The 23,432-nt window shown below is 49.0% G+C and overlaps 1 protein-coding gene across 3 annotated transcripts in view; it reads left to right on the forward strand.

Annotated features, from left to right (window-relative positions):
* Window positions 1-23,432, forward strand: part of LIMK1 (LIM domain kinase 1) — a 36,136-nt gene that overhangs the window by 2,013 nt on the left and 10,691 nt on the right. Inside the window, exons 2-7 of one of the 3 annotated variants that reach the window (XM_080983844.1) lie at window positions 552-648; window positions 17,195-17,333; window positions 18,815-18,924; window positions 20,078-20,272; window positions 21,861-21,966; window positions 22,953-23,128. In XM_080983844.1, the coding sequence (XP_080839970.1) occupies window positions 552-648; window positions 17,195-17,333; window positions 18,815-18,924; window positions 20,078-20,272; window positions 21,861-21,966; window positions 22,953-23,128 (823 nt within the window). Of the gene's footprint in view, window positions 1-551; window positions 649-4,116; window positions 4,355-8,446; window positions 8,551-17,194; window positions 17,334-18,814; window positions 18,925-20,077; window positions 20,273-21,860; window positions 21,967-22,952; window positions 23,129-23,432 lie in introns of those variants that run through there. The other 2 variants (XM_080983843.1, XM_080983845.1) reach the window with 2 other exon arrangements.

A 23,432-nucleotide genomic window follows, 5' to 3' on the forward strand; every position in this document is an offset into this window, starting at 1 on the left:
TAGGGGACCCCTTATTCCCCACCCCAAACTGCAAATCCCAGAGTGGTTCGACAGTCAATCCCTGTTCCCAGGGAACTCTGGAAATTGTAGTTCCGGGACTGGGGGCTAATAGGGCTATTTCTAAAAGCAACTCAACATCCTTAGCAAACTATGGTTGCCAAGATTCTTCGGGAGAAGCTGTGCCTGTTTAAAGTGGTCTTGGACTGCTTTAAATGTGCATTGACTCCCTCCTTCCTCTCTGAGGTCACACCACATATCCAACATGCATTGAAAGCCTGTTTGGCTTCCCAGGATCTGTAGTTTGTTAAGGGCTCTGGGAACTGTAGCTCCTCAAGGCTGAAACTGCCGTCCCCAGAATTCTTTCGGGAAAAGCCATGCCAGTTTGAAGTGGTATGATACCACTTTAAAAGTGTTGTGCAGACAAGGGCCCTGTTTGTAGGCCTACATCTGGTTTTGGGCAAAAACTGAAATCCTGGAGTGAGAGCCCAGGCTATGCTGATGATTCCCCCCCCCCCCACTCAACCTGCCCCCACCTCTGTTTTCCTCTCCAGGAAGCGATCTGCCGATATGCGCCAGCTGCAGCCACAATATCTACGATGGCCAGTATCTGCAGGCTCTCAACGCGGACTGGCACACCGACTGCTTCAGGTAGGACTGCTCTGGCAGGGTGGCTGTCACCAGTAGGGTGGGAAGGGGGAGCCAGCATCCTCCCAGCTGCTTTTCTGAACTGCCATCTCCCATCAGGCCCTGCCAGGAGGGTCAAAGGTCAAGGACGATGGGAGTGGTAGTCCTGCAAACTAAGGGAAGGACTATAGCTCAGGGATGGAACACTTGCTTTGAGTGCAGAAGGTCCCAGGTTCAATCCCCAATGGTGAGAGATTCTCCTGCCTGAAATCCTGGAGATCTGCTGCCAGTCAGTGTAGACAGTACTGGGCTAGATGGGCCAGTGGTCTGACTTCCTGTGTTCCGATCTGGAGAACCACAGTTTCAGAAAGCAGTGAGGGGGTTATTAGAGCAAGGAAAAGTTTCAAGATCTGGGGCTTTTTCCTTTAGAAAGTGGTAGTGTTGGATTAGGACCTGAGAGTGGCCAGGGTTCAAATCCCCACTAGGTCATGACTTTGGATCTGTCGTTGCCTCTTGGCTTAGCCTACCTCACAGGGTTGTTGTAGGCAGGAGAACCTGGGAGGAAAAAAGGTGGGCTATAAATGCAATAAACAAATAAATAGCTTGACTTTCCATGGTGTGCAAACTAGGCCAGAGCTCCATCTTAAGAGAGGCAGTGTTGCAAAGTGGTTACATTGTCGGACTAGGACATGGGAGGTAAAGGTAAAGGTACCCCTGCCCGTACGGGCCAGTCGTGTCCGACTCTAGGGTTGTGCGCTCATCTCGCTCAAGAGGCCAGGAGCCGGCGCCGTCCGAAGACACTTCCGGGTCACGTGGCCAGCGTGACGAAGCTGCAACTGGCGAGCCAGCACCAGCGCCGCACACGGAAACGCCGATTACCTTCCTGCTAGAAAGTGGTACCTATTTATCTACTTGCACTTAGGGGTGCTTTCGAACTGCTAGGTGGGCAGGAGCTGGGACCGAACGACGGGAGCTCACCCCGCCGCGGGGATTCGAACCGCCGACCTTACGATCAGCAAGTCCTAGGCACTGAGGTTTTACCCACAGCGCCACCCGCGTCCCGAGGACATGCGAGACCTGGGTTCAAATCTCCACTCAGTCATGAAGTTCACTGGGTGACCTTGGAGGCCAGTCACTGCCTCTCAGCCTAGCCTGCCTCACAGGGTTGTTGTGGGAATTAATTGAGGGGGAAAGGGGAGAACCATGTACGCCACTTTGAGCTCCTTGGAGAAAAAGGAGAAAAGCTAGGAAATTCAGGGCAGACATAAGAAAGTCCTTCTTCATGCAATGCATGGTTAAACGATGGAACTCGCTGCCGCAGGAGTCAGTGATGGCCACTGGCTTGGATGGTTTTAAAAGAGGACTGGACAGAGGGGCTGTCGATGACTATTAGCTACAGTGACTATGGTCTGCCTCTGAATCCTACTTGCTGGGGATCCCAAGTGGGGAGAGGGTTGCTCTGGCGCTCAGGTCCTGCTTATGGGCTTCCTGGAAGAGGTGTCTGGTTGGCCACTGTGAGGACTGGATGCTGGACTAGAAATCGGCTTCTTTTTGACTGGGCCATCCCAGGACTCTTCCTATGTTCATTGTTGCTTATTTGGCCAGAAAGGAAGTGCCCCCCACCCTTAGAATATTCTTTAGCATGGGCTGGTGTGAGCAATGAGATCCCACACTCTCCTGCCAAGGAGGCTCGTGGCCTTGTCCTGGGACAGCTTGAACAGCTCCTTCTGCACCAAAGAATCATGCAAACCTAGAATTGTAGAGTTGGAAGGGCATCTAGCCCAACTCCTGCAATGCAGGAATCGCAGCTAAAGAGTCCCTGACTGATCGCCGTCCAGCCTCTTGAAAATCCTCCAGAGACGGAGAATCCACTGCTGTGGAAGGAGAATCCTCCACCGTGGAGCAGATCCTATGGTCAGAAAGTTGTTCCTTGTCAGAATCTCCTTTCTTGCCATTTGAATCCTTTGATCCGGGTCCAGCCCTCTGGAGCAGCAGAAAAGAAGCTGGCTCCATCTTCCCAGTGAGAGCCCTTCAGATATTTGAAGATGGCTATCATATCACATCTAAGTCTTTTCTTCTCCGGGCTAAATATAACCAATTCCCTCAACCTTTCCTCAAAAGGCTTGGGCCCTTGATAATCTCCATCACCCTCCTCTGCCCACTTTCCAGCTTGCCAATATCCTTCTTAAACTGCAGTGCCCTGAACTGCACACCGCACTCCAGGTGGGGTCTGACCAAGGCAGATCTGGACAGTAGACTTCTTCTGAAGATGCCTATCATAGAATTGTAGAGTTGGAAGGGACCCTGAAGATCATCAGCTCCTGCAGTGCAGGAATATGCAGCTGTCCCTTACGGGGATCGAACCTGCAACCTTGGCATTATCAGCACCATGCTCTAACCAACTGAGCTATCCTGCTTGCCCCTCTCGGTCTTCTCTTCTCCAGGCTAAACATACCCTCTCCCCTCCAGCATATGTTCCAGGTGCCTGGTGGGGAGGGGGCGAAAGACGAGAGCCACCTTCCTCCGCTGATCATCTGTTTCCCCAACAGCTTGGCTGCTCCATTCATTCTTGGCTTTACAGTTCCCCTCCTCCTCCTTCTGGGCAGCCGTCAATATGGCTGGTGGCATCTGGCAAGCACAGAGACTTGGCTCTCCTTCCAAGAGACACACTCCTCACACGTCCAGCTCGGAGCCGATTCCCTGGGCCCCAACCCTGGCTGCTTTGGGGTTGTGCGCTTTTAAAAGTCTGGCTGCCTCCCTCACCAAACAGGGAATAAAATAGCTCTTCTCTCACACTCAGAGTCTGCTTGGAAGAGTCTGGCTTCAGGACAAACGGGTGCGTCTGTGATCCATTTGAGGACATGCGTTTAAACTCCGGAACTTGCTCCTGCAGGACGCAGTGGGGAACACCAACCTGGTTTCCTTTAAAAGACAAATTCATGGAGGAGAAGGCTACTAACCATGATAGCTATGCTCTGCCTCTGGGCTCTTCTTATGTCCTGATGGAACACCCAGGCCCAGTGGCAGTCTATCTAGATTTCCAGGTTCTTTGGGGCATTTAGCTATCGTGAGAACAGGGTGCTGGGCCAGATGTGTCTTTGGCCTGATCCATCAGGCTCTTCTCACGTTCTTACAGCTCTTGCATGCTGGGGAGATGCCCAGGCGTCGGTGCTTCCCCCACCAGCTGGCGGGGCAAGGATGTGGGTGGAAATTGCATGTGTCCTCTGAGGTGGACGATGCACAGGCTGGCTTGATGATGCAAGAGGCGGTGCAGAGAGAGGCCTGCGCTCCGGCCTCCCAGCTGTGGCAAGAGCACATCTGCGCAGGGCTGTTGACAAAGATAGCTACGTGACTCCCAGGGGGGCGGCTGAGAGAGAGGCCTGATGCTGCGTGGAGGCGGGAGTCACAGAGGAAATTCCCCTCCTTGTGATTACAGAACAACTTCCTGCCCTGGGGCTGGGCTGGCTGGAGTCGGCTTCCGAGGCAGAACCGAGCAGAGCGGAGCGGCGCAAATTGCAATGGCAGTGAGGAGCTACTCTTCGGGGTCAGAGCTGGCGAACTCAGGGGCTTATCTCGGGGCCCGGGCTCAGCCCCTGGCTGCCCAGGGGAGGCAGGGGAGGGTGTGCCTCTGCCCACGCTCGAGGCACCAGCAGTGGGCAGGTGCCAAGGAGGAGACCCCGTTGCTGGCTGCCGTGCTCAAGAGCAACCACTTTCTGACAGCAGGAGCCAAGTAAGTCTCCGCCGGAAATGATGAAATGCAGGATTTGAACTCAGAGTTGGCAGGAGATAAAAGCCGACTAGCTGGACCAGGCGCTGGGTTCGGTTGGTTCAGTGCACTGCCTCCAACTGTGGTCAGCTAGACGCCTCTGGAAACCTTCCCAGTACAGTGGACGCTCGGGTTGCGAACATGATCCGTGTGGGATGCACGTTCGCAACCCGCAGCATCTGCAACCCTCAGCAACACATCTGTGCATGTGCGGGTTGCAATTTGGTGCTTCGGCACATGCGCAAAGTGCAGTTTAGTGCTTCTGTGCATGCATGGCAGCCGAAACCCAGAAGTAACCCGTTCCGGTACTTCCGGGTTTCGGTGGTCCATAACCTGAAAAACCGCAACCTGAAGCATCTGTAACCCGAGGTATGACTGTAGTGCTCCTGTTGCCCATTGGCTCTAAGCATCTGATACTGAAAGATACACTGCCTCTGAATGTGGAGGATTGATTTAGCGGTCACGGGTGAGAACCACAGACTAGGGTTGGGCGATATATTGATATATCCTCCAAAACCAATTTGCAGTCCTTGGCATAGAACAAGTGGAAATGTGGACAAGCCCAAAGAGGTGACATGGTTGTTGTTGTTTAGTCGTTTAGTCGTGTCTGACTCTTCGTGACCCCATGGACCGGGTTTATAAAATGACACCTGGCATGATGAAGGTGGCTCAGGTGGTTAGAACGTGGTGTTAAAAATGCCAAGGTTGTGGGTTTGATCCCCGTATGGGCCAGCTGCATATTCCTGCATTGCAGGGGTTTGGGTAGAGGCCCCTCAAGGTCCCTTCCAACCCTGCAATTCTCTGATTCCATGGTGAAAGTGGATAGAGAGAAGTTTTTCTCCCTCTCTCATAACACTAGAACTCGTGGACATCCAATGAAGCTGCTGGAAGATTTGGTACAGAGGAAAGAAAGCCCTTCACGCTGTGCATAGTTAAACTGTGGAACTCCCTCCCACAGGAGACAGTGATGGCCAACAACCTGGATGGCTTTAAAAGAGAATTAGGCAAATTCATGGACGAGGAGAAGGCTCTTGAAGGCTACTAGCTATGGTAGCTATGCTCTGGCTCCACGGTCAGAGGCAATAATGCTTCTGAATACCAGTTTCTGGAAACAGCAGGAGGAAAGAAGGCTCTTGGGCTCGAGTCCTGCTTGCTGCTTGCTTCTCTATGGAGCATCTGGTTGGCCACTGTGAGAACAGGATGCTGGAATAGCTGGGCCATAGGCCTGATCCACCAGGCTTTTCTGAGGTTCCTGTTGTTCTTTGTCTCTTGCATCTGGTGTCCAAAGATACACTTCCTCTGAACATGGAGGTTTGATTTAGTTGTCGCGTCTGATCGCCACTGGCTGGGTTCTCCATGGTATTAAAACTGCCCTTTTAAAGCAAGAATGGAGGATCCCTGTTGGGCTTGTCTTTGCATTTGGTTTCTGATTCAGAAGCATCCCCACCTAAAGTTATAGGCAGCAGTGCTTTGATGGGGTCACGGGGGTGGGGCATGTCTGTTCGGCTCACTTACGCCTGGCATAAAGAGGTCCAGCAGGTTTCTGCATGGTTTCAAAAACCTGCTGTACGTGGTTTGACCCTAGGCAAAAGGAAGGTGGAATGAATTTGTGTTGCACTCTGGGGTGTGAAATCCCATTCTGTTTTCTTCAGACTGAGAACAGGGAGCTGCCAGCTCCTGGTTGCCTCGTAGAAGCTTCTCAGTGCCAGCAAACTGGAAGAGTTTTGCAGCTTCTGATTCTATTTCCAGATCAGCGGCTACCACTTGCCAGCACGTGCCAGCGAAGGTCACCTTTCATTGTCCTTGGTGGAGAAAGAAAGGCAAGCTTGGGCTCCTTTTGTCAACATCCTGTCTCGTATTATTAGGATCACTGGTCCTGGGCAAGGTGGAATTCTGAAGGAAATGGGAACAGGAGCAGAAAATGGCCAGTGTCTGCTTGTTTGTTCCTTGTGTGGGACAGAAATCAGTCCAGTGAATGCTATCCACATTCACTGTTGTGGCTTTCAGTCTTCAAACGATATGTAATTGGTGGTGTTCCTCTCCCCTGTTTGCATTGGATTTCCTTTGCATCAAAACAAATAGTGCTGATTGATTGATTGATTGATTGACCTGCTATATATTTTGGAAAGCAGTTTGTCTGTCTGCCTGCCTGCCTGCCTGCCTGCTCTCTATGTTTTTGGACATGTCTTGGGATAATGTTTCACCAGTGTGGCATGATAGTGTCTGAGATAGAGGAGCATTTTTTCCATCTATGTTTGAATACCATCTGATGCCGTTTTGAATTGCGATACTGTAGTAGTAGTAGTAGTAGTTGTTGTTGTTGACCTTTCCCCCCAAGGAGCTCAAGGTACCATTCATGATTCTTCCCCTCCTCATTCCAAAAGGAAGCCAAGACTCATTTTGGGTAGGTGTCCCACATTAAACCTCATTTAAACTTTAAACCTTTAAGAGGAAGTCCAGCCATCAGAGTCCATGGATTGGGAGCAGACCCTTTTCCATTCACAGCACCTGGTTTTGACTGTGCTTCTTTTTAAATGCTGATTTTTCTTGGTAGGTTTTTGGAAATCCAATTGAAACCCCAAATGGCTGGGCCTGATGGGTTCTTTTCTGCATTAACCCCCAAGGCAGACTCTGAAAAGGGAATTGACTAGGTTTGGTTCCTCTGGTCCAACTTTTCATACCAAGTGGGCCACAAGAGTACTTTGACACAGAACCTGTGGGCCACACACAGCGTGGGAGGGGGAGTGAGGCCAAAATTTTAGCTAAGGACCAAACGTGTTCAGGGATAATACCAGTCCATAATAAGAGATGGAGATCTGGGAAGAAAACTGGTCACTGTTGTCATAAAACTTATTCGACAAAAGGAAACCCAACAACTGAGAAAGATGTTGTTACATAATTAGATACGTAACTGGTGATGTCAAATTCCAGAGAGTGAGATGAGTGTCTTGGTTTTTTGCCAGAAGCTGAGCTGCAGTCAAATGAAAATGGCATGTGTGATGTACAGAGTCTTCCATGTGACTCTTAATGGAGGGAGCATTAAAATTAGAGGCTTCCCTGCCCCCAGAAGCTTACAAATTAAATTGTGTTTGAGAGGGAAGTGGCAAGGCGGCAAGGCAGATAAGAAGGAAGGGGAGACAAGAGAGAACTTCAAATGGCTGCAGTTTCATGTTTTCAAGCTTCCATTTTGTTGTGGGCAGCAATGAAGGGGCCTGAACTGTAGGCCTCACAGGAAAGGTGTTTGTTTGTTTGTTTGTTTGTTTGTTTGTTTGTTTGTTTGTTTTTAGTAGGAAGGAACCGAACATTTACTTGCTTGGAGCTAACTTCTGTGAGCTCATGAGTGCTTGCAATCCACTGGATTCTCATAGCATGCACATAATTTATTTATTGCATTGACACCCACCACAACCCTGTGAGGTAGGTCAGGCTGAGAGGCAGGGACAGAGCCCAAGCTTCTTGGCTGATGGGGGGATTTCAACCCTGGTCTTCTAGTTCCCAGCCTGACACTCTAGCCACTATGCCACACTGGGTCTCCACACAGCCTTTTGAGAAATTATTTTATCTTATTTTACATTGCGATGTTGTACTGATAACCCTCTCCTCCTCCTTGAATTTGGCCAGTCATCTTTTAAAGCCATCCAAGTTGGTGGCCTCCAGTGGTTTCCACAGCTGAGCACGATAGTCTTTGGTCTGTTCTGAATATTCCCAAAATTCAGCTCCCTTGGATGTCCACGAATTCTACAGTTGTTAGAGAGAAAGGAAACCTCTTCTCTCCACTTTCTCCATGCCGGGCATAATTTTATAAACTTCAGTCAGGTTGCCTCTTTTACTTGCATTTTCTCTGAACTTAAAAACTCCCAAATGCTGCAACCTATGTGCAAATTAGTGTGGTGCGGAGGGGGAGGAGCGGGGAAGGAGGCCATCCACCAGCAAGGAAGTGTGAGTGGACTTTGCATGGAAGTGAAAGCGATATCCAGCGGATGCTGGGGGCCAGATATCAGGCTACCACAGACCAGTTGCTTCTTGTAGACTTCCAAGCGGCATCTGGTTGGGTGGCGCTTTTGCTCAGATCCAACAGGGCTGCCCTTATTCCCTGTGGCTGTTAGGAATGGACCTGCCATGTTCAGAGGAAGTCTATCCCTGAACACCACTTTCTTCAGGTAGGTGTGGTGGCTTTTGCTTCCATTAATATTTTTTTAAAAATAATATCTCAAACGACTTATATTCAAAAGAATTTCAGATCAGCGCATGGAAAACAGAACTCCGATACAGCAGGGTAGAGTCTCAGAATGTTATACAAACCAGAGGTCTGGTACTGTAGGGAAAAAATAGGTTGCAACATTTGGGACTTTTTTTGGTGAGTAAGAGGCAACACGATAGGCAAAATTATGCCTGGCATGGAGAAAGTGGATGGAGGAAAGTTTTCCTTCTTCCTCTAACGCTAGACATTCGATGAAGCTGAATGTTGGAAGATTCAAGACAGATAAAAGGAACTTCTTTATGCAGCGCAACGTTAAACTGTGGAACTCACTCCCACAAGAGGCAGAGATGGGCACCAATTTGGATGGCTTTGAAAGGGGATTTGGCAAGATCATTAAGGAGAGGGCTGTCATTTGCTAAAAGCCACAATGGCTGTGCTCTGCCTCCACAGAGGCAGCAATGCCTATGAATGCAGAGGGGGAGGTCTCTTGTGCTTGGATTTTGCTTGCTGAGTGACAGTTTGGCCACTGTGAGAGCAGGATACTGGACTAGATGTGCCATTGGCCTGATCCAGCAGGCTCTTCTGATGTTCAAAAATGGAGATCCAATGCAAAAAAAGCCAGAAACTCTAATCGACATACGTTATCAAGTATAATCTCACAACAAAATACAAAGTGTAGGTCAAATGCAGCGCAAAAGAAAAAGATCAAGCAATATACTGTACCAGGCAAAAGGCAAAGGCAAAAACCAAATAAGTGCTCATTCACACTTTAACTTGACCCATATTTTGATTGGATTGTGTATCGATTAATTCCACTGCGTCTAAGAGCTTTTATCGCCGTTCCACTGCTGTGCCTTATGAAAATCAGATCTTACCTGCTGAATCAGATCTCATCAGATGCGTGGAAAAAACTGGAGAGAGATTTTGCTTACTGAGCTTCTGATTCAGCGGGTAAGATTGAATTTCCACAAGGCACAGCTGCAGAACATTGAGGAAAGCTTCTGGACTCGGGGGGATTAATTGGGACACAAGGCGATCAAAATACGGAGCAAGCAAAAGTGTGGATGAGCCCTAAATCTCAGAATGCTAGGACTGTAGAGTTGGAAGGGGCCTGAAGGTCATCTAGCCCAACCCCCTGCAATGCAGCGAATAAAAAGCAGATGCTGTACAAAATAATAAAAATAAAACAGTATACAGGAATATTAACAATAACCTTTCCAAATAGCACTATGCTCTCAATTCTTATGTTCTTCTGCTCCTTACTCTTAGGTTTGTATGCTCCTGCTAAATCCCAGGAAACCCAGAATAGCCATTGTTTGGTAGCCAGGCATGGGTTAAACCCAGCCGGCTCTGCTATTGGCTCCCCTCTCTCCCTGCTTAGAGTTTGAGCTGGGAAGTTCCGCAAGGGTGATGTAATGGGGTGGCCCCCCTGCAGGTGACGTCAGTCATTGCTGCTTTGGCATTCCCCTCCTCACTCTGGAAATGAGGTGGCGAGGAGAGGAGGGGGCTGAGCAGCAATGATGCAATGGAGCCTCATCACACAAGCCAGAGACACATGGACCAACTCAATCTCCCCCTCTGGCAGGAGCGTTTCTTTCATGGGGGTGGGATGGAGAGTCCGGGAAGACCCTCTCTGCCTGGGGCCACTGGGAGGGATCAAGGGGTGCAGGAGGGTCGCTGCTGGCTTGTGATGGAGCCCCCAAATGCCAGCTGATTCCTGGCACGTTCACACCATGAAAGGGGGTGCATAAGAAGATAAGAGCCCTCTCCCCTCCTGGGATTTCCAGCAACTGCTATTCAGAAGCATTGCCGCCTCTCACCAGAGCACAGCCACCCTGGCTAGTAGCCATGGAGAGCCCCCTCCTCCTCCTCCATTGATTTGTCTAATCCTCTTTTAAAGCCATCTGGGGTCGCTGCCTCCGTGAGGTCAGCCGGGGTGGCACCCGCAGCGTGCAAGGCTATTGTGTAGAACACCTGCTAGGTGGCGCCATCCTTCTGCAGGTGCTTCCTGCTAGGAGAGGTGTGTAAGTAACTTCATCAGTGAACACGGAGGCTTATAGCAAAAGGCTGGTCCCCTCGGGGTAGTTTCTGCCCTTGGGGAGGGTGCAATTGCAGGCTTCTTCTACCGGAAGAGAGAGGGAGGGAGGGAGAGAGAGAGCTTCGCACGACAGCTTGCCCGATGCCTCCTGTCACGTAAATCCATTGCACCAGCGGCAGGCTGAGTCACACTGAATACCTTTCCGCAGAAACTCCTGCTGCAGGCTCACCGCTCCCAGGGTTCGTACTTGGTTGGCCAGCCGGCGAGGCAGCCACAAGGAGGCAGGCCTCAGACAATGGGAACCGTGGCTGGCCTAGGTGGCGCTGATGCAAGCAAAGACCTCCCTCTGCCTCCCCAAATGATCTGGACATGGAAATTAACTGCACTGTAAGAAGGTGGCAGATTAGTAAATCAAGGCAGATGTTTTTCCAGAGAGTGGCCAGTCCAGAAGCCTTTTCTTCTTCCTCCTCCATATTCTGGAAAGTTTCATTTCTAAATCTCGGCATGCTTGCAAAGCACAGATGTATGTGTGCACCCTAAGTTTGGGAGGTGCACCTTTTTATTGCCAGTGACACCTGTAGTTTTGTTTTTTTTAATTGTCAGAGGCAGTGGGGTGTAGTGGTTTGAGCGCTGGACTATGATCTTGGAGACCAGTGTTCTAATCCCCACTTGGCCAGGAAGCTCACTGGGTCCCCTTGTGGGACTCCACCTTTGTAGAGTGTTCAGCTAACTCCACCTCTTGCCAACCTGGGCCTTCCCGCTGTTTCAAAGGACAGTATGTTCATCCCCTGGTTCCGCTGCTGATGGGAGTTGTAGTCCAAAACAGCTGGAAGGACCTAGGTTGGCCAAAGGGTTGGCATAACTATATGATTGCCCAATGCTGGTCTCCTGCATGAGAGTCATCACTGCTCAACTCAGTGGGCCTTACTTCCAAGTAAAGAGATGTAGGGTGGCGCAGTTCTGTAAATCTGGCCGGATGGTTGTGATCCAACTGAGTTCTACTTGAATTGGTCCCATCAAAAGCAATGGGCCTAAGTTAAATATACTCTTTTATTTCAGTGCGTCTGTTTTGAGTCTATTTTGCGTGGGACTAGTGTTGGACACAACATATGTCATATTTCATGTGGAAGGTGCTGAGGCTTACCCTTTTCAGAACAATTATAATTAAATACTTTCCCTGATAATTAAAAGACCTGCTGCTGTAGGAGGTAATAGAAAGAAAACATGTGTCACCAGGCTAATAAAATGATTCACACACAAAAAGGTCACAACTCACTATGCAGAACCTGGGGTCCTGGGTTCAAATCACAGCCGTTCTAGAGGATCTCAGCTTGACTTTGGAGACTAGCTGCTGGTCAGGGAAGAGGACCTTTGGGGCTAGATCAATCCAGTTCTGATTCCCTGGAGAAGTCCCCAGGGCAAGTCGGGTCAGTTGTTTCAGAACCACGGAGAGCTCCTCATGAGCAAGTTGCTCCATCAGGGTTGGATGGGAACCAGGGCCTCAGCTCAATTGGCATTAAAAGAGAACTAGTAGACAAATTCATGGAGGATACCACTATCATAAATGGGGAGAGTTTCTGTCATGCTTTGGGGCTTCCCATAAGCATTTGGCTGGCCCCTGTGGGAATAAGATGCTGGACTGGAAAGGTCCATGACTTGATGCATCGCAGGGGGTTCAGCTTTGGGCCGCTCCTGATTCTGTGATCCGGCAGGGCTCTTTTCACACTCTTAGACCATCCTTCAGATTTGCAGGATTTATGAGTAAACCTTAGGAGCAAGGTTGCCGATAGCAGCCTTTCTGCTCAGTTGAAGGGTGATAGTGGGTCCCCAGGGATGCCTGCTTGGCTGCCCTGATCCACCAGAAGCAGCGGGGAGGACAAGCCGGGAGGGACATTTGACACCCAAATGTAAACGGAGTGCTCAAGGACAAAAGGAGCGTTGCAGACAGAGGCAAAACCAGCCTTTGCAGGTGGCCACTTTTCAGGAGACACCTGAGCCCAGCTTCTCCCTTTTCAGATTGGCATCTCCAAACCGAGAATGAATCAGAGAGCAGCTAAAAGGAGACGCAGTGGGAAATGCCCTTGGGATAACTGGGGGACTTTGCCAGAAGCAGAGGCTGTTTGAGAATACAAGAGTCTGCTAGGTTACGCTAGTGGCCCATCTAGTCCAGCATCCCATTCTCCCAGATGCCTCTTTGGGGAAACCTGCAAGCAGGACCCGAGAAAAAGGTCAGGATTGGAATATAATTAATAATGATGCAATTAGCTGCTGATTAAAAAGGGGTCCTGGTAGAAAAATGAAAGTGCACTGAGAGCTCTGTCCGTGTTGGAATAAGGTGGGACCCAGGATGGTTAGACTGGGAAGGTTTGGGAAGTTGGCACACCCTTCATCTGTCCTGAAGTGGGATCTGGGCCTCCTCCCAGGGCTGGGTCTAAGGCTGCCCTTGTGGAGGTGCCAGTAAGGGGGGTTTCTGTAGCTTGTTGCTGATCCCATGCCACAATGGCGTGAGAACACATGCAGTAGCTTTGCAACCTGTCAGACCCAAACAGGAAGTGAATCTGTCCCATCACTTCCTCCTTTCCTCAGGGGAAATCCCCACCAGCCGTTAGCTCAGCCCTGCCTGGTTCCTCCCATGCAAAATGTACATAAGGAACGATTGGAACCCCACATTTTTTATCCTCATCCCTGGCATCTAGACTGCCCCTGACTCTGTAAGTCTTGTTTAGCCACCAACCAGACACACAGACACTCCAATCCCCTTCTCTCCCATTAATCTGTAGGATCCCCATTTGGAGTCTCTTCAAGGACTGCCCCCACCTCTTGTGGCAGGGAGTTCCACCGGTGAATTCCTGCACTGCAGGGGGTTGGACTAGAAGGCCCTTGGGGATCCCTTACAACTCTGTGTGTTTCATGCTGCATGTGAAGAAGCATTTGCTTTTGCCCACCCTGGATCTCTGCTGTCCTGCTGCCAGCTTGGGGGATCTTTGAGATTTCTAGCTGACCACGGTCTGAAAAAGGCGCGGGGTGAGATGGTGCGTTTGCGCACACACACACATACACACACCTCAGTCTCCCAGAAGTCTAGAACTGAGCACCCCAAAGGAACATACAAATCATAGAATAGTAGAGTCTGAAGGGATCCCAAGAGTCATGTAGTCAGAACATTGGCCCATCCATCTCAGTGTTGCCTGCACTGATGGGACAGCAGCTCTCCATGGTTCCAGACTGAGCTGCAGTCAAGCGTAGGTCAGCAATAAAACACCCAGTGTCAGTGAAGTTAACTCTCTATTCATAGCAAGCAAAATATCACAGGCCTTGTAATCCCACCAACTCCTCCCAGTAGGTCTTCCCCAATGAGGCAGTTGCGAGGACTGAAGGTCCCCACCTTCCCCACAGCTGCCTAAGTCCACTCCTCTCCAGGGTTTTCCCCCCAAGCAATCAGAGACTGAGACTGCGCCTGCGCACAACCAATCTCTGCTCTGCTCTTTTCATGCCTCCGTGTGTTCTAGGAGACCCACGGGGAGGGGAGCTGGTCGCAGCAGGAGGGGGAGACTCCCTGGCTTCCTCACCAGCCTGCCTCATCTCTGCCTCTTGGCCCTCTTCCTCTCCAGCCTCCGCTTCTACCTCTGCCTCTGAACCCCTCTGCCACAGTCTCTTCTTGCTCACTAAACCCTGTTGCCTCTTCAGCTTCTGACACCTTCTCCTCCCAGTCTGCTTCCTTTTCTCTTTCCAGCCTCTCATGGTCACCCCACCACTAATACCCTGGCTCTGAGCCTTCTTCCCTGGGGGTTCCCTTGGGGGGGTTCCCTAGCTGGTGCCTCCCACCACTCCTCTGCCTCCAACAGGGAATATTCCCAGCCCTGCCTTGTAGATGCCAGGGATTGAACCTGGGACCTTCTGCATGCAAGGCAGAATCATTGCCACAGAGAAGCTCATCCCTCTCACCATCAGAAAAACCCAGCTGTCCCCAGTAATAGCTGGTCCTTGAAGGCAGACAGTTTGCTCTGCCTGCAATCAGCTCTGGCACCCCCTGCTGTTGGGTTCCCTGCCTTTTACCCTATCCTGTCTCAATGGGTTCCAGCCACCATCACGTCTGACCTTCTGGTGTAAGGAAAGTTCTTACAGTATTTGGACATATGATTTTGGGTGAGTCTTGCCTCCTCATTGTTGGGGAACTCACCCAGAAAAGTGTCACAGTTCTTTTGCAAGCCAGGAAATGACTTTGACGGAGGTTCATAAGGGTGGAAAGTAGAGTTGCTTCCCTAAACGTTCAGTTTCAGAGACGGAAACAACGGGTGGCATGTTCAATGCCTAATCATATAAAAAGTGTCTGGAGGGTCTAATCCCTGTGGAAATCTCAAATTATGCGTTATTTACTCCATTATTCCAGTGTGAGAGGTACCAAACCTCCAGTGTAAGATTTGGGGCCATTTTCCATTGAGTTGCAGTTACTGTTTGAGCTGCCAAGATAATATATAAGACCAATTATTTAATTTTGGACAATAAACCATGGTTTATTTAGGAATAACCATCTATCAAAATTTCAAAAAAACCCACAAAAAACTTGCACCAATTTACAGCACCACTATAAATGATATGTACCAAGTTTATTGCAACCTCCCCAACAATTAAGTGATATAGAAGAAAGTGTTTTTGATATCTGCCAAGGAGAGTAATACCTTCTGTGACAGCTGTGTTTGACCTCTATGTTTGACCTCTGTTGTCTCTGAATGCCCATTGCTGGAAATTGCAAGTTGGCATAGTGTTGCTATTGCACCCAGGTCCTGCTTTTGGATCTCTCGTTCAGGCATCTGGCTGGTCATATTGCTGAACTATGATGGGCCCAATCCTCTGGATGTTGTAATGAGCCCAAGGATCACGCCAGCAGACAATAAGAGGATTCCCCTTTGTCCTAGTCAATTTAATGCTTTGAAAAACGTCTTGACCGTTATTTGACCAGCTGAGGCAATCGTTTCCTCAATCAGTCAAATGCCCAGCCTGAAATCCACGAGTCAAGCTTAGGGAGGGAGGGGGTTTATTTTATCTCTTGCCCTGATATCCTACCTTTCCAACAAGCAACTCTAGGTTGTAATATACTGTATGGTTCTCCTCCCATCTCCACTGTATCCTTAAAACAGCCCTGAGAGGTTGGTTAGAGAGAGTATGGTTGGCTTAAGGTCATCCATGGCTGTCTGGATTTGAACCCTGGCCTCCCAGGTCCTAGTCCAACAACCTAACCACTGTGCCACGCTAGAAGGGCATTACAGTAACTCAATATTAAGTGGATCTGACCCAAAGGGACCATTTCAATCTTTCCCCAAACTTTTGGAAGGGCTGCTGTGCACACATTGCTCGGTTGAGGGCGATGGCCGTCTGTTAAGATGCTTGAGGCTGAAGCTGCAGTTGGTGCAGAATGCTGCAGCGCGATTGCTGACAGGAGTAAGGCCTTGGCAGCATATAAAACCTGTGCTCCAAGAACTGCACTGCTTGCCAATTTGCTATTGGGCCAAGTTCAAAGTGTTACTATTAGTATATAAAGCTCTTAACAACCAGGGACCAGTTTACCTGTGAGATCGCCTTACCACATCTATATCCATTTGGCTGCTTTGATTTGCAGAACTGACGTTGTTGCAAGTGCCACATAATACCAGACTCTCCCAGTGTCCTTATTTTCCAGGGACAGTCGCGGGTGTACGGAAGCCTTACCGGTTTCTGATGTGATCCTGGAATGTCCTGCTTTTCCTTAGGGTGTCCCTATTTTCATCGGGAAAATGTTGGAGGGTAGGGAGTTATGTGACCGCTGAACCATGAAGATAAGTAACTACAGTCATACCTTGGTTTTCGAACAGCTTAGTTCCTGAACGTTTTGGCTCCTGAATGTTGCAAACCCGGAAATGAGTGTTCTGGTTTGCGAACTATTTTTGGAACCCAAACATCTGACGAGGCTTCTGAGGCATCTGATTGGCTACAGGAGCTTCCTGCAGCCAGAAGCTGCAATTTGGTTTTCAAACGGATTCTGTTTGACTTCCAAAGTATGACTGTATGCAACCTTTAGAAGACATCTGAAGGCAGCCCTGTACGGGGAAGTTTCTTAACGTTTAATATTTTATTATGTTTTTATATATGTTGGAAGCTGCCTAGAATGGCTGGAGCAACCCAGTCAGATGGGTGAGGTATAGATAATAAAATTATTATTATTATTATTATTATTATTATTCGTTGGTTGTTGTTGTTAAATAGGACGTCCCTATTTTTATTGGAGAAGTGTTGGTGGTTATATAATATCCATTCTGCATTTGTAAGAAATCTATATCTTAGTGTGGCAGCACTTAAACTTTGGAACTCCCTGCCTCTTGAAACCAGGCAGGCGCCTTCAGTGTACCCTCTTCAGCACCTACTAAAAACATTGTTTGGGCAAGCCCATCCAGATGTTTAGAAAGTTGATGCAAGTCTCAATCTGTTTTTAGTCTATTGTTATTTTAACTTTTTGGGAGCCGTCATGGAATGAGTTAATAAATATGAGTCCCTGGGCCTGACGTCTCTCTCCCTCTTGCTGTCCTTGCAGGTGCTGCGAATGTGGGGCGTCCCTTTCCCACCAGTACTACGAGAAGGATGGACGCCTCTACTGCAAGAAGGACTATTGGGCACACTTTGGGGAGCTCTGCCACGGCTGCTCAGAGCAGATCACCAAAGGGCTCGTTATGGTAAGAAAGGGGGTCCAGGAGAGAGCAGAGGGATCTCCTCTAGCCCAAATGCTTTGCTGAAATGAAGACATTCTGTGTCTTTGGCATCCTCATGATCTACCAAACCAGCCACTGCGTCAAGAAAGGAGACAAGCTTCGTCTGGCATGGCTTCCTCTTGAGAAATCCATACTAGCCTCTTAATATCAACACATTATTTTCTAGATGCTCCCAAACAGACTCCTTAACCGCCTGCCCTAGAATTTTGCCCAGTATAGCCATTGGCTCTTACACTGGCTCCCAGTATGTTTCTGAGCGCAATTCAAAGTGTTGGTGTTGACCTTTAAAGCCCTAAACGGTCTCGGCCCAGTATACTTGAAGGAGCGTCTCCACCCCCATCATTCTGCCCAGACACTGAGGTCCAGCACCGAGGGCCTTCTGGCGGTTCCCTCACTTTGAGAAGCAAAGCTACAGGGAACCAGGTAGAGGGCCTTTTCGGTAGTGGCGCCCGCCCTATGGAATACCCCCCCATCAGATGTCAAAGAGATAAACAACTACTTGACATTTAGAAGACCAGGGAAGTTTTTAATGTGTGACATTTTAATGTATTTCTAATCTTTGGCTGGGGAAACCCAGCCAGATGGGCAGGGTACAAACAAATTATTATTATTATTATTATTATTATTATTATTATTATTATTATTATGCTGGCCTGCCTGAATTTCCCAGAGCTGTTTTCCTTTTCTGTTTTTGAAAAGCAAGGGCAATCCCATCCCACTCCTTTTGCCCATCTCCAATCTCCCGGCCCCTCACCTTCTCTCCAAAAATGCTCAAAAGAGGCTCTGAAATAACCCACTGCAAGCCCCTCTTTAGACTTCTTTGTTCCGCATTTCCCAGGCTGAACATAGTTCCCCTAGCAGAAGAAGACAGAGGCCAAAAAGGAACTGAGTGGTTCCTATTTCCTCCAAGTCACCTCTTAACTCAAACCACAGCCCCCTGCACGTCACCTGGTGTCATAGTTCTGGGAATTAGGTCTTATGTTGTGTTCTGGGGAGGGGGTCACATGCCCCCTATAGGATCAGACTTGCAGGGCTCCTGGATTCCAACATGTCACTGACAGCGAGCCCTTCCTGATATGTGCCTTTGCAGGTGCAGTTTGAATTCAGGCTCCCTATTGGTTCCTGTTGGTTTGTTTCAGAATTTATAAACCCCTCTCCATAGAACTAGAGAATCGGAAGAGATGTAAATATGTAAATACAGTGGTACCTCGGGTTACATACGCATCAGGTTACAGACTCCGCTAACCCAGAAAGAGTACCTCGGGTTAAGAATTTTGCTTCAGGATGAGAACAGTAATCGTGCTCCGGCGGTGCAGCGGGAGGCCCCATTAGCTAAAGTAGTGCTTCAGGTTAAGAACAGTTTCAGGTTAAGAACGGACCTCCGGAACAAATTAAGTACTTAACCCGAGGTACCACTGTACACGACGTGTCTGTTTCCCTCCTAGGTTGCTGGAGAGCAAAAATATCACCCCGAATGTTTCAGCTGCCTGAACTGCCGGGCGTTCATCGGCGATGGAGACACCTATGCACTGGTGGAACGGTCCAAGCTCTACTGGTGAGAGGGGAGAACAGCTGGGCTCACTTGCGGGGGGGGGGGGCAGTGCTTGGGCAGGAAACAGGCAGAGACAACCAAAGGGACAGCTTTCATTATTGCAGGCTGCAACTGGAGATTTCAGGCTCCGCTGTGGAGCCTTGTCCCGTACGTATCATAAGAGCATCAGAAGAGCCTGGTGGATCAAGCCAATGGCCAATCTAGTCTAGCCTCCTGCTCTTGTAGGGGCCAACCAGATGCCTCAAAGCAAAGCCTGAAAGCAGGATTGGAACACAAGAGCCCTCCCCCCTCCTTTGGCTTTGCTGCTTCCAGCTATGGAGGTGGCTAGTAACCATTGGTAGCCCTCTCCTCTATGAATTTGTCTTGTCCTCTTTTAAAGCCAGCTAGGTTGGTAGCTGTTCTGGGAAACAAGGGTCATTATGTAACTTGTAAACTGCGATGCAAAACAACACCGGTTCCTCCAGTTTAGCTAATTTACTGATCCAAGTATTTGTTTCTGGTAACATCAGTGCAGCTTGTTTTCTCTAGGCTGCAGTTTTGTTCTATTTCCAAAACTATTGGTACTGGGATATTTTACCAGAACACAGCAACCCTGTCACATAGACAGCTTCTTGAACGTTGAGGGCAGCCGGGGACAGTGTGGAATTAAATTACGTCTTCAAATAAAATGCGTATGGGTTATTATTATTATTATTATTAATTGATTGATATTATTATTTCTAATAATTTCTGATAGGCTTTTTTTTTAACCGTTGTGACCTTAAGTGATCACATGAGATGTTATGAACCACTTTGGGCACAATTTTGTGGAAAAGTGGCATACAAATAAACAGAGGATGATGATGATGATGATGATGATGATGATTATAAGAGTTCAAAGGCACATTTCCAGCCAGGAAGAAACGCTCAAGGAGGGTGTGGGGGAACATCAAGGAGAGATTTGGCCTGGTGGGCAGGAGAATTGAAGAGTGCCAGGCAAAGAGGCCTGCTTTCCCTCACCCCGATCTAGAACCCTCATTCGGAGGAGACCTGTTGGAACATCTCAGGAGCCTCGAGTTACGCAATTCACTCCATTTCTCTTGGGACTTTCGGGGCTTGCTCACCGTTTGAGAACGACTTCCCTAGCACCTGACCCTTCTCCTCCTCCCTGCCACAGCGGACACTGTTATTACCAGATGGTGGTGACGCCAGTGATGGACCAGCTGCTCCCAGAATCCCCCGGCACCCGGATCCCACACACGGTCACCCTCGTCTCCATCCCGGCCTGTTCTGATGGCAAGAGGGGCTTCTCCGTCTCCATCGAGGCTCCACACGGAGGCTCAGAGCACCCACACACTGTCCGTGTCAGAGAGTAAGTGCAGCCCACCAGGCGTCAGGCTCATGTCTTGCCCTTGTTCAGGTGATGTGGTTCACCTCAAGGAACTGCCCACACTCAGCCTCCACGGCCGCCTTATTCTGATCGTTCCAGTGAATAATAGCCAACACAACTTGAAATCCACCAAAGCTTCCCATTTCAAACAAAGTTTTAAATTTATTGTGTTTTCCTGTGAAATTTTACAGGCAGCATTTTGAAATTTGCATGTTCTTAGGCTTCACAGTGCCTGCTGATTTGTTGTGATTCTAGTAGGCTTCAGATGCGAAATCTCATATGCTGTCGGCTCTCAAACTCCAAATTACCATTGCATGTCAAATCCTAAATTACCATTGCATGTCAAATACCAGATTACCATTCCATGCTGTCTTGTCTAATGCATTTGTGTGGCCCTCTCCAGACACTGTGGAATTCTGAATAATGTGATACGGCTGTTACAAAATTTTGGATACCATGATTTGCCATCTTTCTAATGATATCAAATATTATCAGGTGTTTTTGGTTAACATGCTTTATTCTTGTGTATTACTACATGCATATCCCATCAATTCCTCCAAGGAACTCTAGGGGGCACCCATGGGTCTCCTGCTCCCAATTTTATCCTCAGAAGAACCTTGTGAGGTGGATTAGGCTGAGAGACAGTGCCTGGTCCAAAGTCACTCAATGAGCTTCATTGCTAAGAGGAGATTCAAGCACTGGTTCCCCAGATCCTAGCCTGACATTCTAAGCACTACATTGCGCTTAATATTTGAAATATCCATTGGATGTCAAGTGAAATTGGAGCTCGAGGCTCCAGCAGCGTGTGTGGTTCCCCTGTACAGGGTGCCGAGCTAAGAGGGCACAAAATAACAACAACAACAATAATATCACCTTTATTTATATGGGTATCTGCTGAGAAGAACAAGGGATGCGGGTGGTGCTGTGGGTTAAACCACAGAGCCTAGGGCTTGCCAATCGGAAGGTTGGCGGTTCGAATCCCCGCGACGGGGTGAGCTCCCATTGCTCAGTCCCTGCTCCTGCCAACCTAACAGTTCGAAAGCACGTCAAAGTGCAAGTAGATAATAGGTACCGCTCCAGCGGGAAGGTAAACGGCATTTCCGTGCACTGCTCTGGTTCACCAGAAGCGGCTTAGTCATGCTGGCCACATGACCCGGAAGCTGTACGCCGGCTCCCTCGGCCAATAAAGCAAGATGAGTGCCGCAACCCCAGAGTCGGTCATGACTGGACCTAATGGTCAGGGGTCCCTTTACCTTTACCTTACTGAGAAGATCCATTAAAAAAAACAACTGCACCAAAAGGAATTATTGTGAAAATATGAAATATTTAGAGAGGAGCAAATTTTGTCCTCTCTCAGGCTACCATATTACCAAAGTCCACCCTGGCTTCAGCCTGGTCAACTGTAAATAAGAGATTGATGCATTGTGACATTGTGGTCCTGCTTTTTCCTCCGCTAGGAATTCTGGAGTCTGGTTTGCTCCTCTGGGACTTGGGTTTGAGGGGGTGCCCCATATGCCAGCTTGGAATAATAACCCTTTTCTTGCCTCCCTCTCCAACACCCTGGAAACAGATTGAACCCCGACTGCATAAGTCCTGACATGAAGAACTCCATCCACGTCGGCGACCGCATCCTGGAGATCAATGGCACGCCGATCCGGCATGTCCCCCTAGACGAGGTGATGTTCTGGGGGGTTCTTTCTCCTCCATGCTTTTGAGAAAGTAACTGCTGGATCCCATGCCTTTCCGGGAAACATCTGGGCTCCCCATAAGAACATCAGAAGAGGCCCTTGGCCCAGCTAGTCCAGCATCCTGATCTCACCGGGGCCAGTTATCCCTAGGTATCTAGATAGACTGCCTCTGGACCTGGAGGTTCCATGAGAAGAATCTGGCTGGTGGATTCAGGCCCAAAGAAGCCCGTCTAGTCCAGCATCCTGTCTTTGCAGTGGCCAGCCAGATGCCCTAAGGGGAAGCCCAAAAGCAGGATTTGAACACCAGAGCCCTCTTCCCTCCTGCCATTTCCAGTAACTGGTATGGAGAAGCATTACTGCCTCTGACTGTGGAGGCAGAGCATAGCCATCCTGGCTATCAGCCCTCAGTAGCCCTCTCCTCTTTCATGGATTTGTCTAATCCTCTTTTAAAACCATCTAGGTCCCGGGCCCTAAGGAAGTTAGATTAGCTTCAACCAGAGCCAGGGCCTTTTCAACACTGGCTCCGGCCTGGTGGAACGCTCTGCCTCATGAGACCAGGGCCCTGCAGGATCTGATTTCTTTCCGCAGGGCCTGTAAGACAGAGTTGTTCCGCCTGGCCTTTGACTTGGAGCCAATTTGATTCCCTCCCCCTCTTTCTTTTTCCTTTCTCCTCCTGTGATGAGGCTGCATTTTAATATTTTAATGTTTCAATATTTTAATGTTGTATTTTAATCTTGTTTTTAAGTTGTATCCATTCAACTTGTTTTTATTATTGCTTGTTAGCTGCCCTGAGCCCGGCCTTGGCTGGGGAGGGCGGGGTATAAATAAAAATTATTATTATTATTATTATTATTATTAGGTTAGTGGCCATCACTGCCCCCGGTGGCAGGGAGTTCCACAGTTTAACTCTGCACTGCGCAAAGAAGTCACTTATTCACTCCAACCTGGCCTGCCTTACTGTGTCCGCTCTGCAGATTGACCTGCTGATCCAAGAGACCAGCCGCCTGCTGCAGCTCACCATCGAGCACGACCCGCACGACATGCTGGAGAGCAGTGGCGGCAGCCCCCTTTCGGAGCTGCGAAGCCCCCTCCGCTCCCCCAGCCGCACCCCCTGCCCAGAACCGTCCGCCATCCGCCAGCGCTCCGTCATGTAAGGCTAAGCTGCCAGCCCTAAATCGGGGGGGGGGGGGTTATGCCTGTACCGCCCCCCCCACTGGAGCAACGATGGGTCAGGGATGGTGGGAGTTTAGCAAACCAGGGGGGCACCAGGTTGGGGGACGCTGGAGGCAGGGTTGTACATGCTCCTTTTTCATCTTTTTTTCAAAATGTGTACACTGCTTGGTTGTAAAAAGAAATGCGCAAAACAATTTACGAAGAATATAAAACAATCAAATTATCAGCAATAATAGTTTTTTAAAAAATAATTTTACTTATAAGCTTTTACAAGATATACA

The sequence above is a fragment of the Podarcis pityusensis genome (genome assembly GCF_964106645.2).
Source record: "Podarcis pityusensis genome assembly, chromosome: 15".
NCBI lineage: Eukaryota > Metazoa > Chordata > Lepidosauria > Squamata > Lacertidae > Podarcis > Podarcis pityusensis.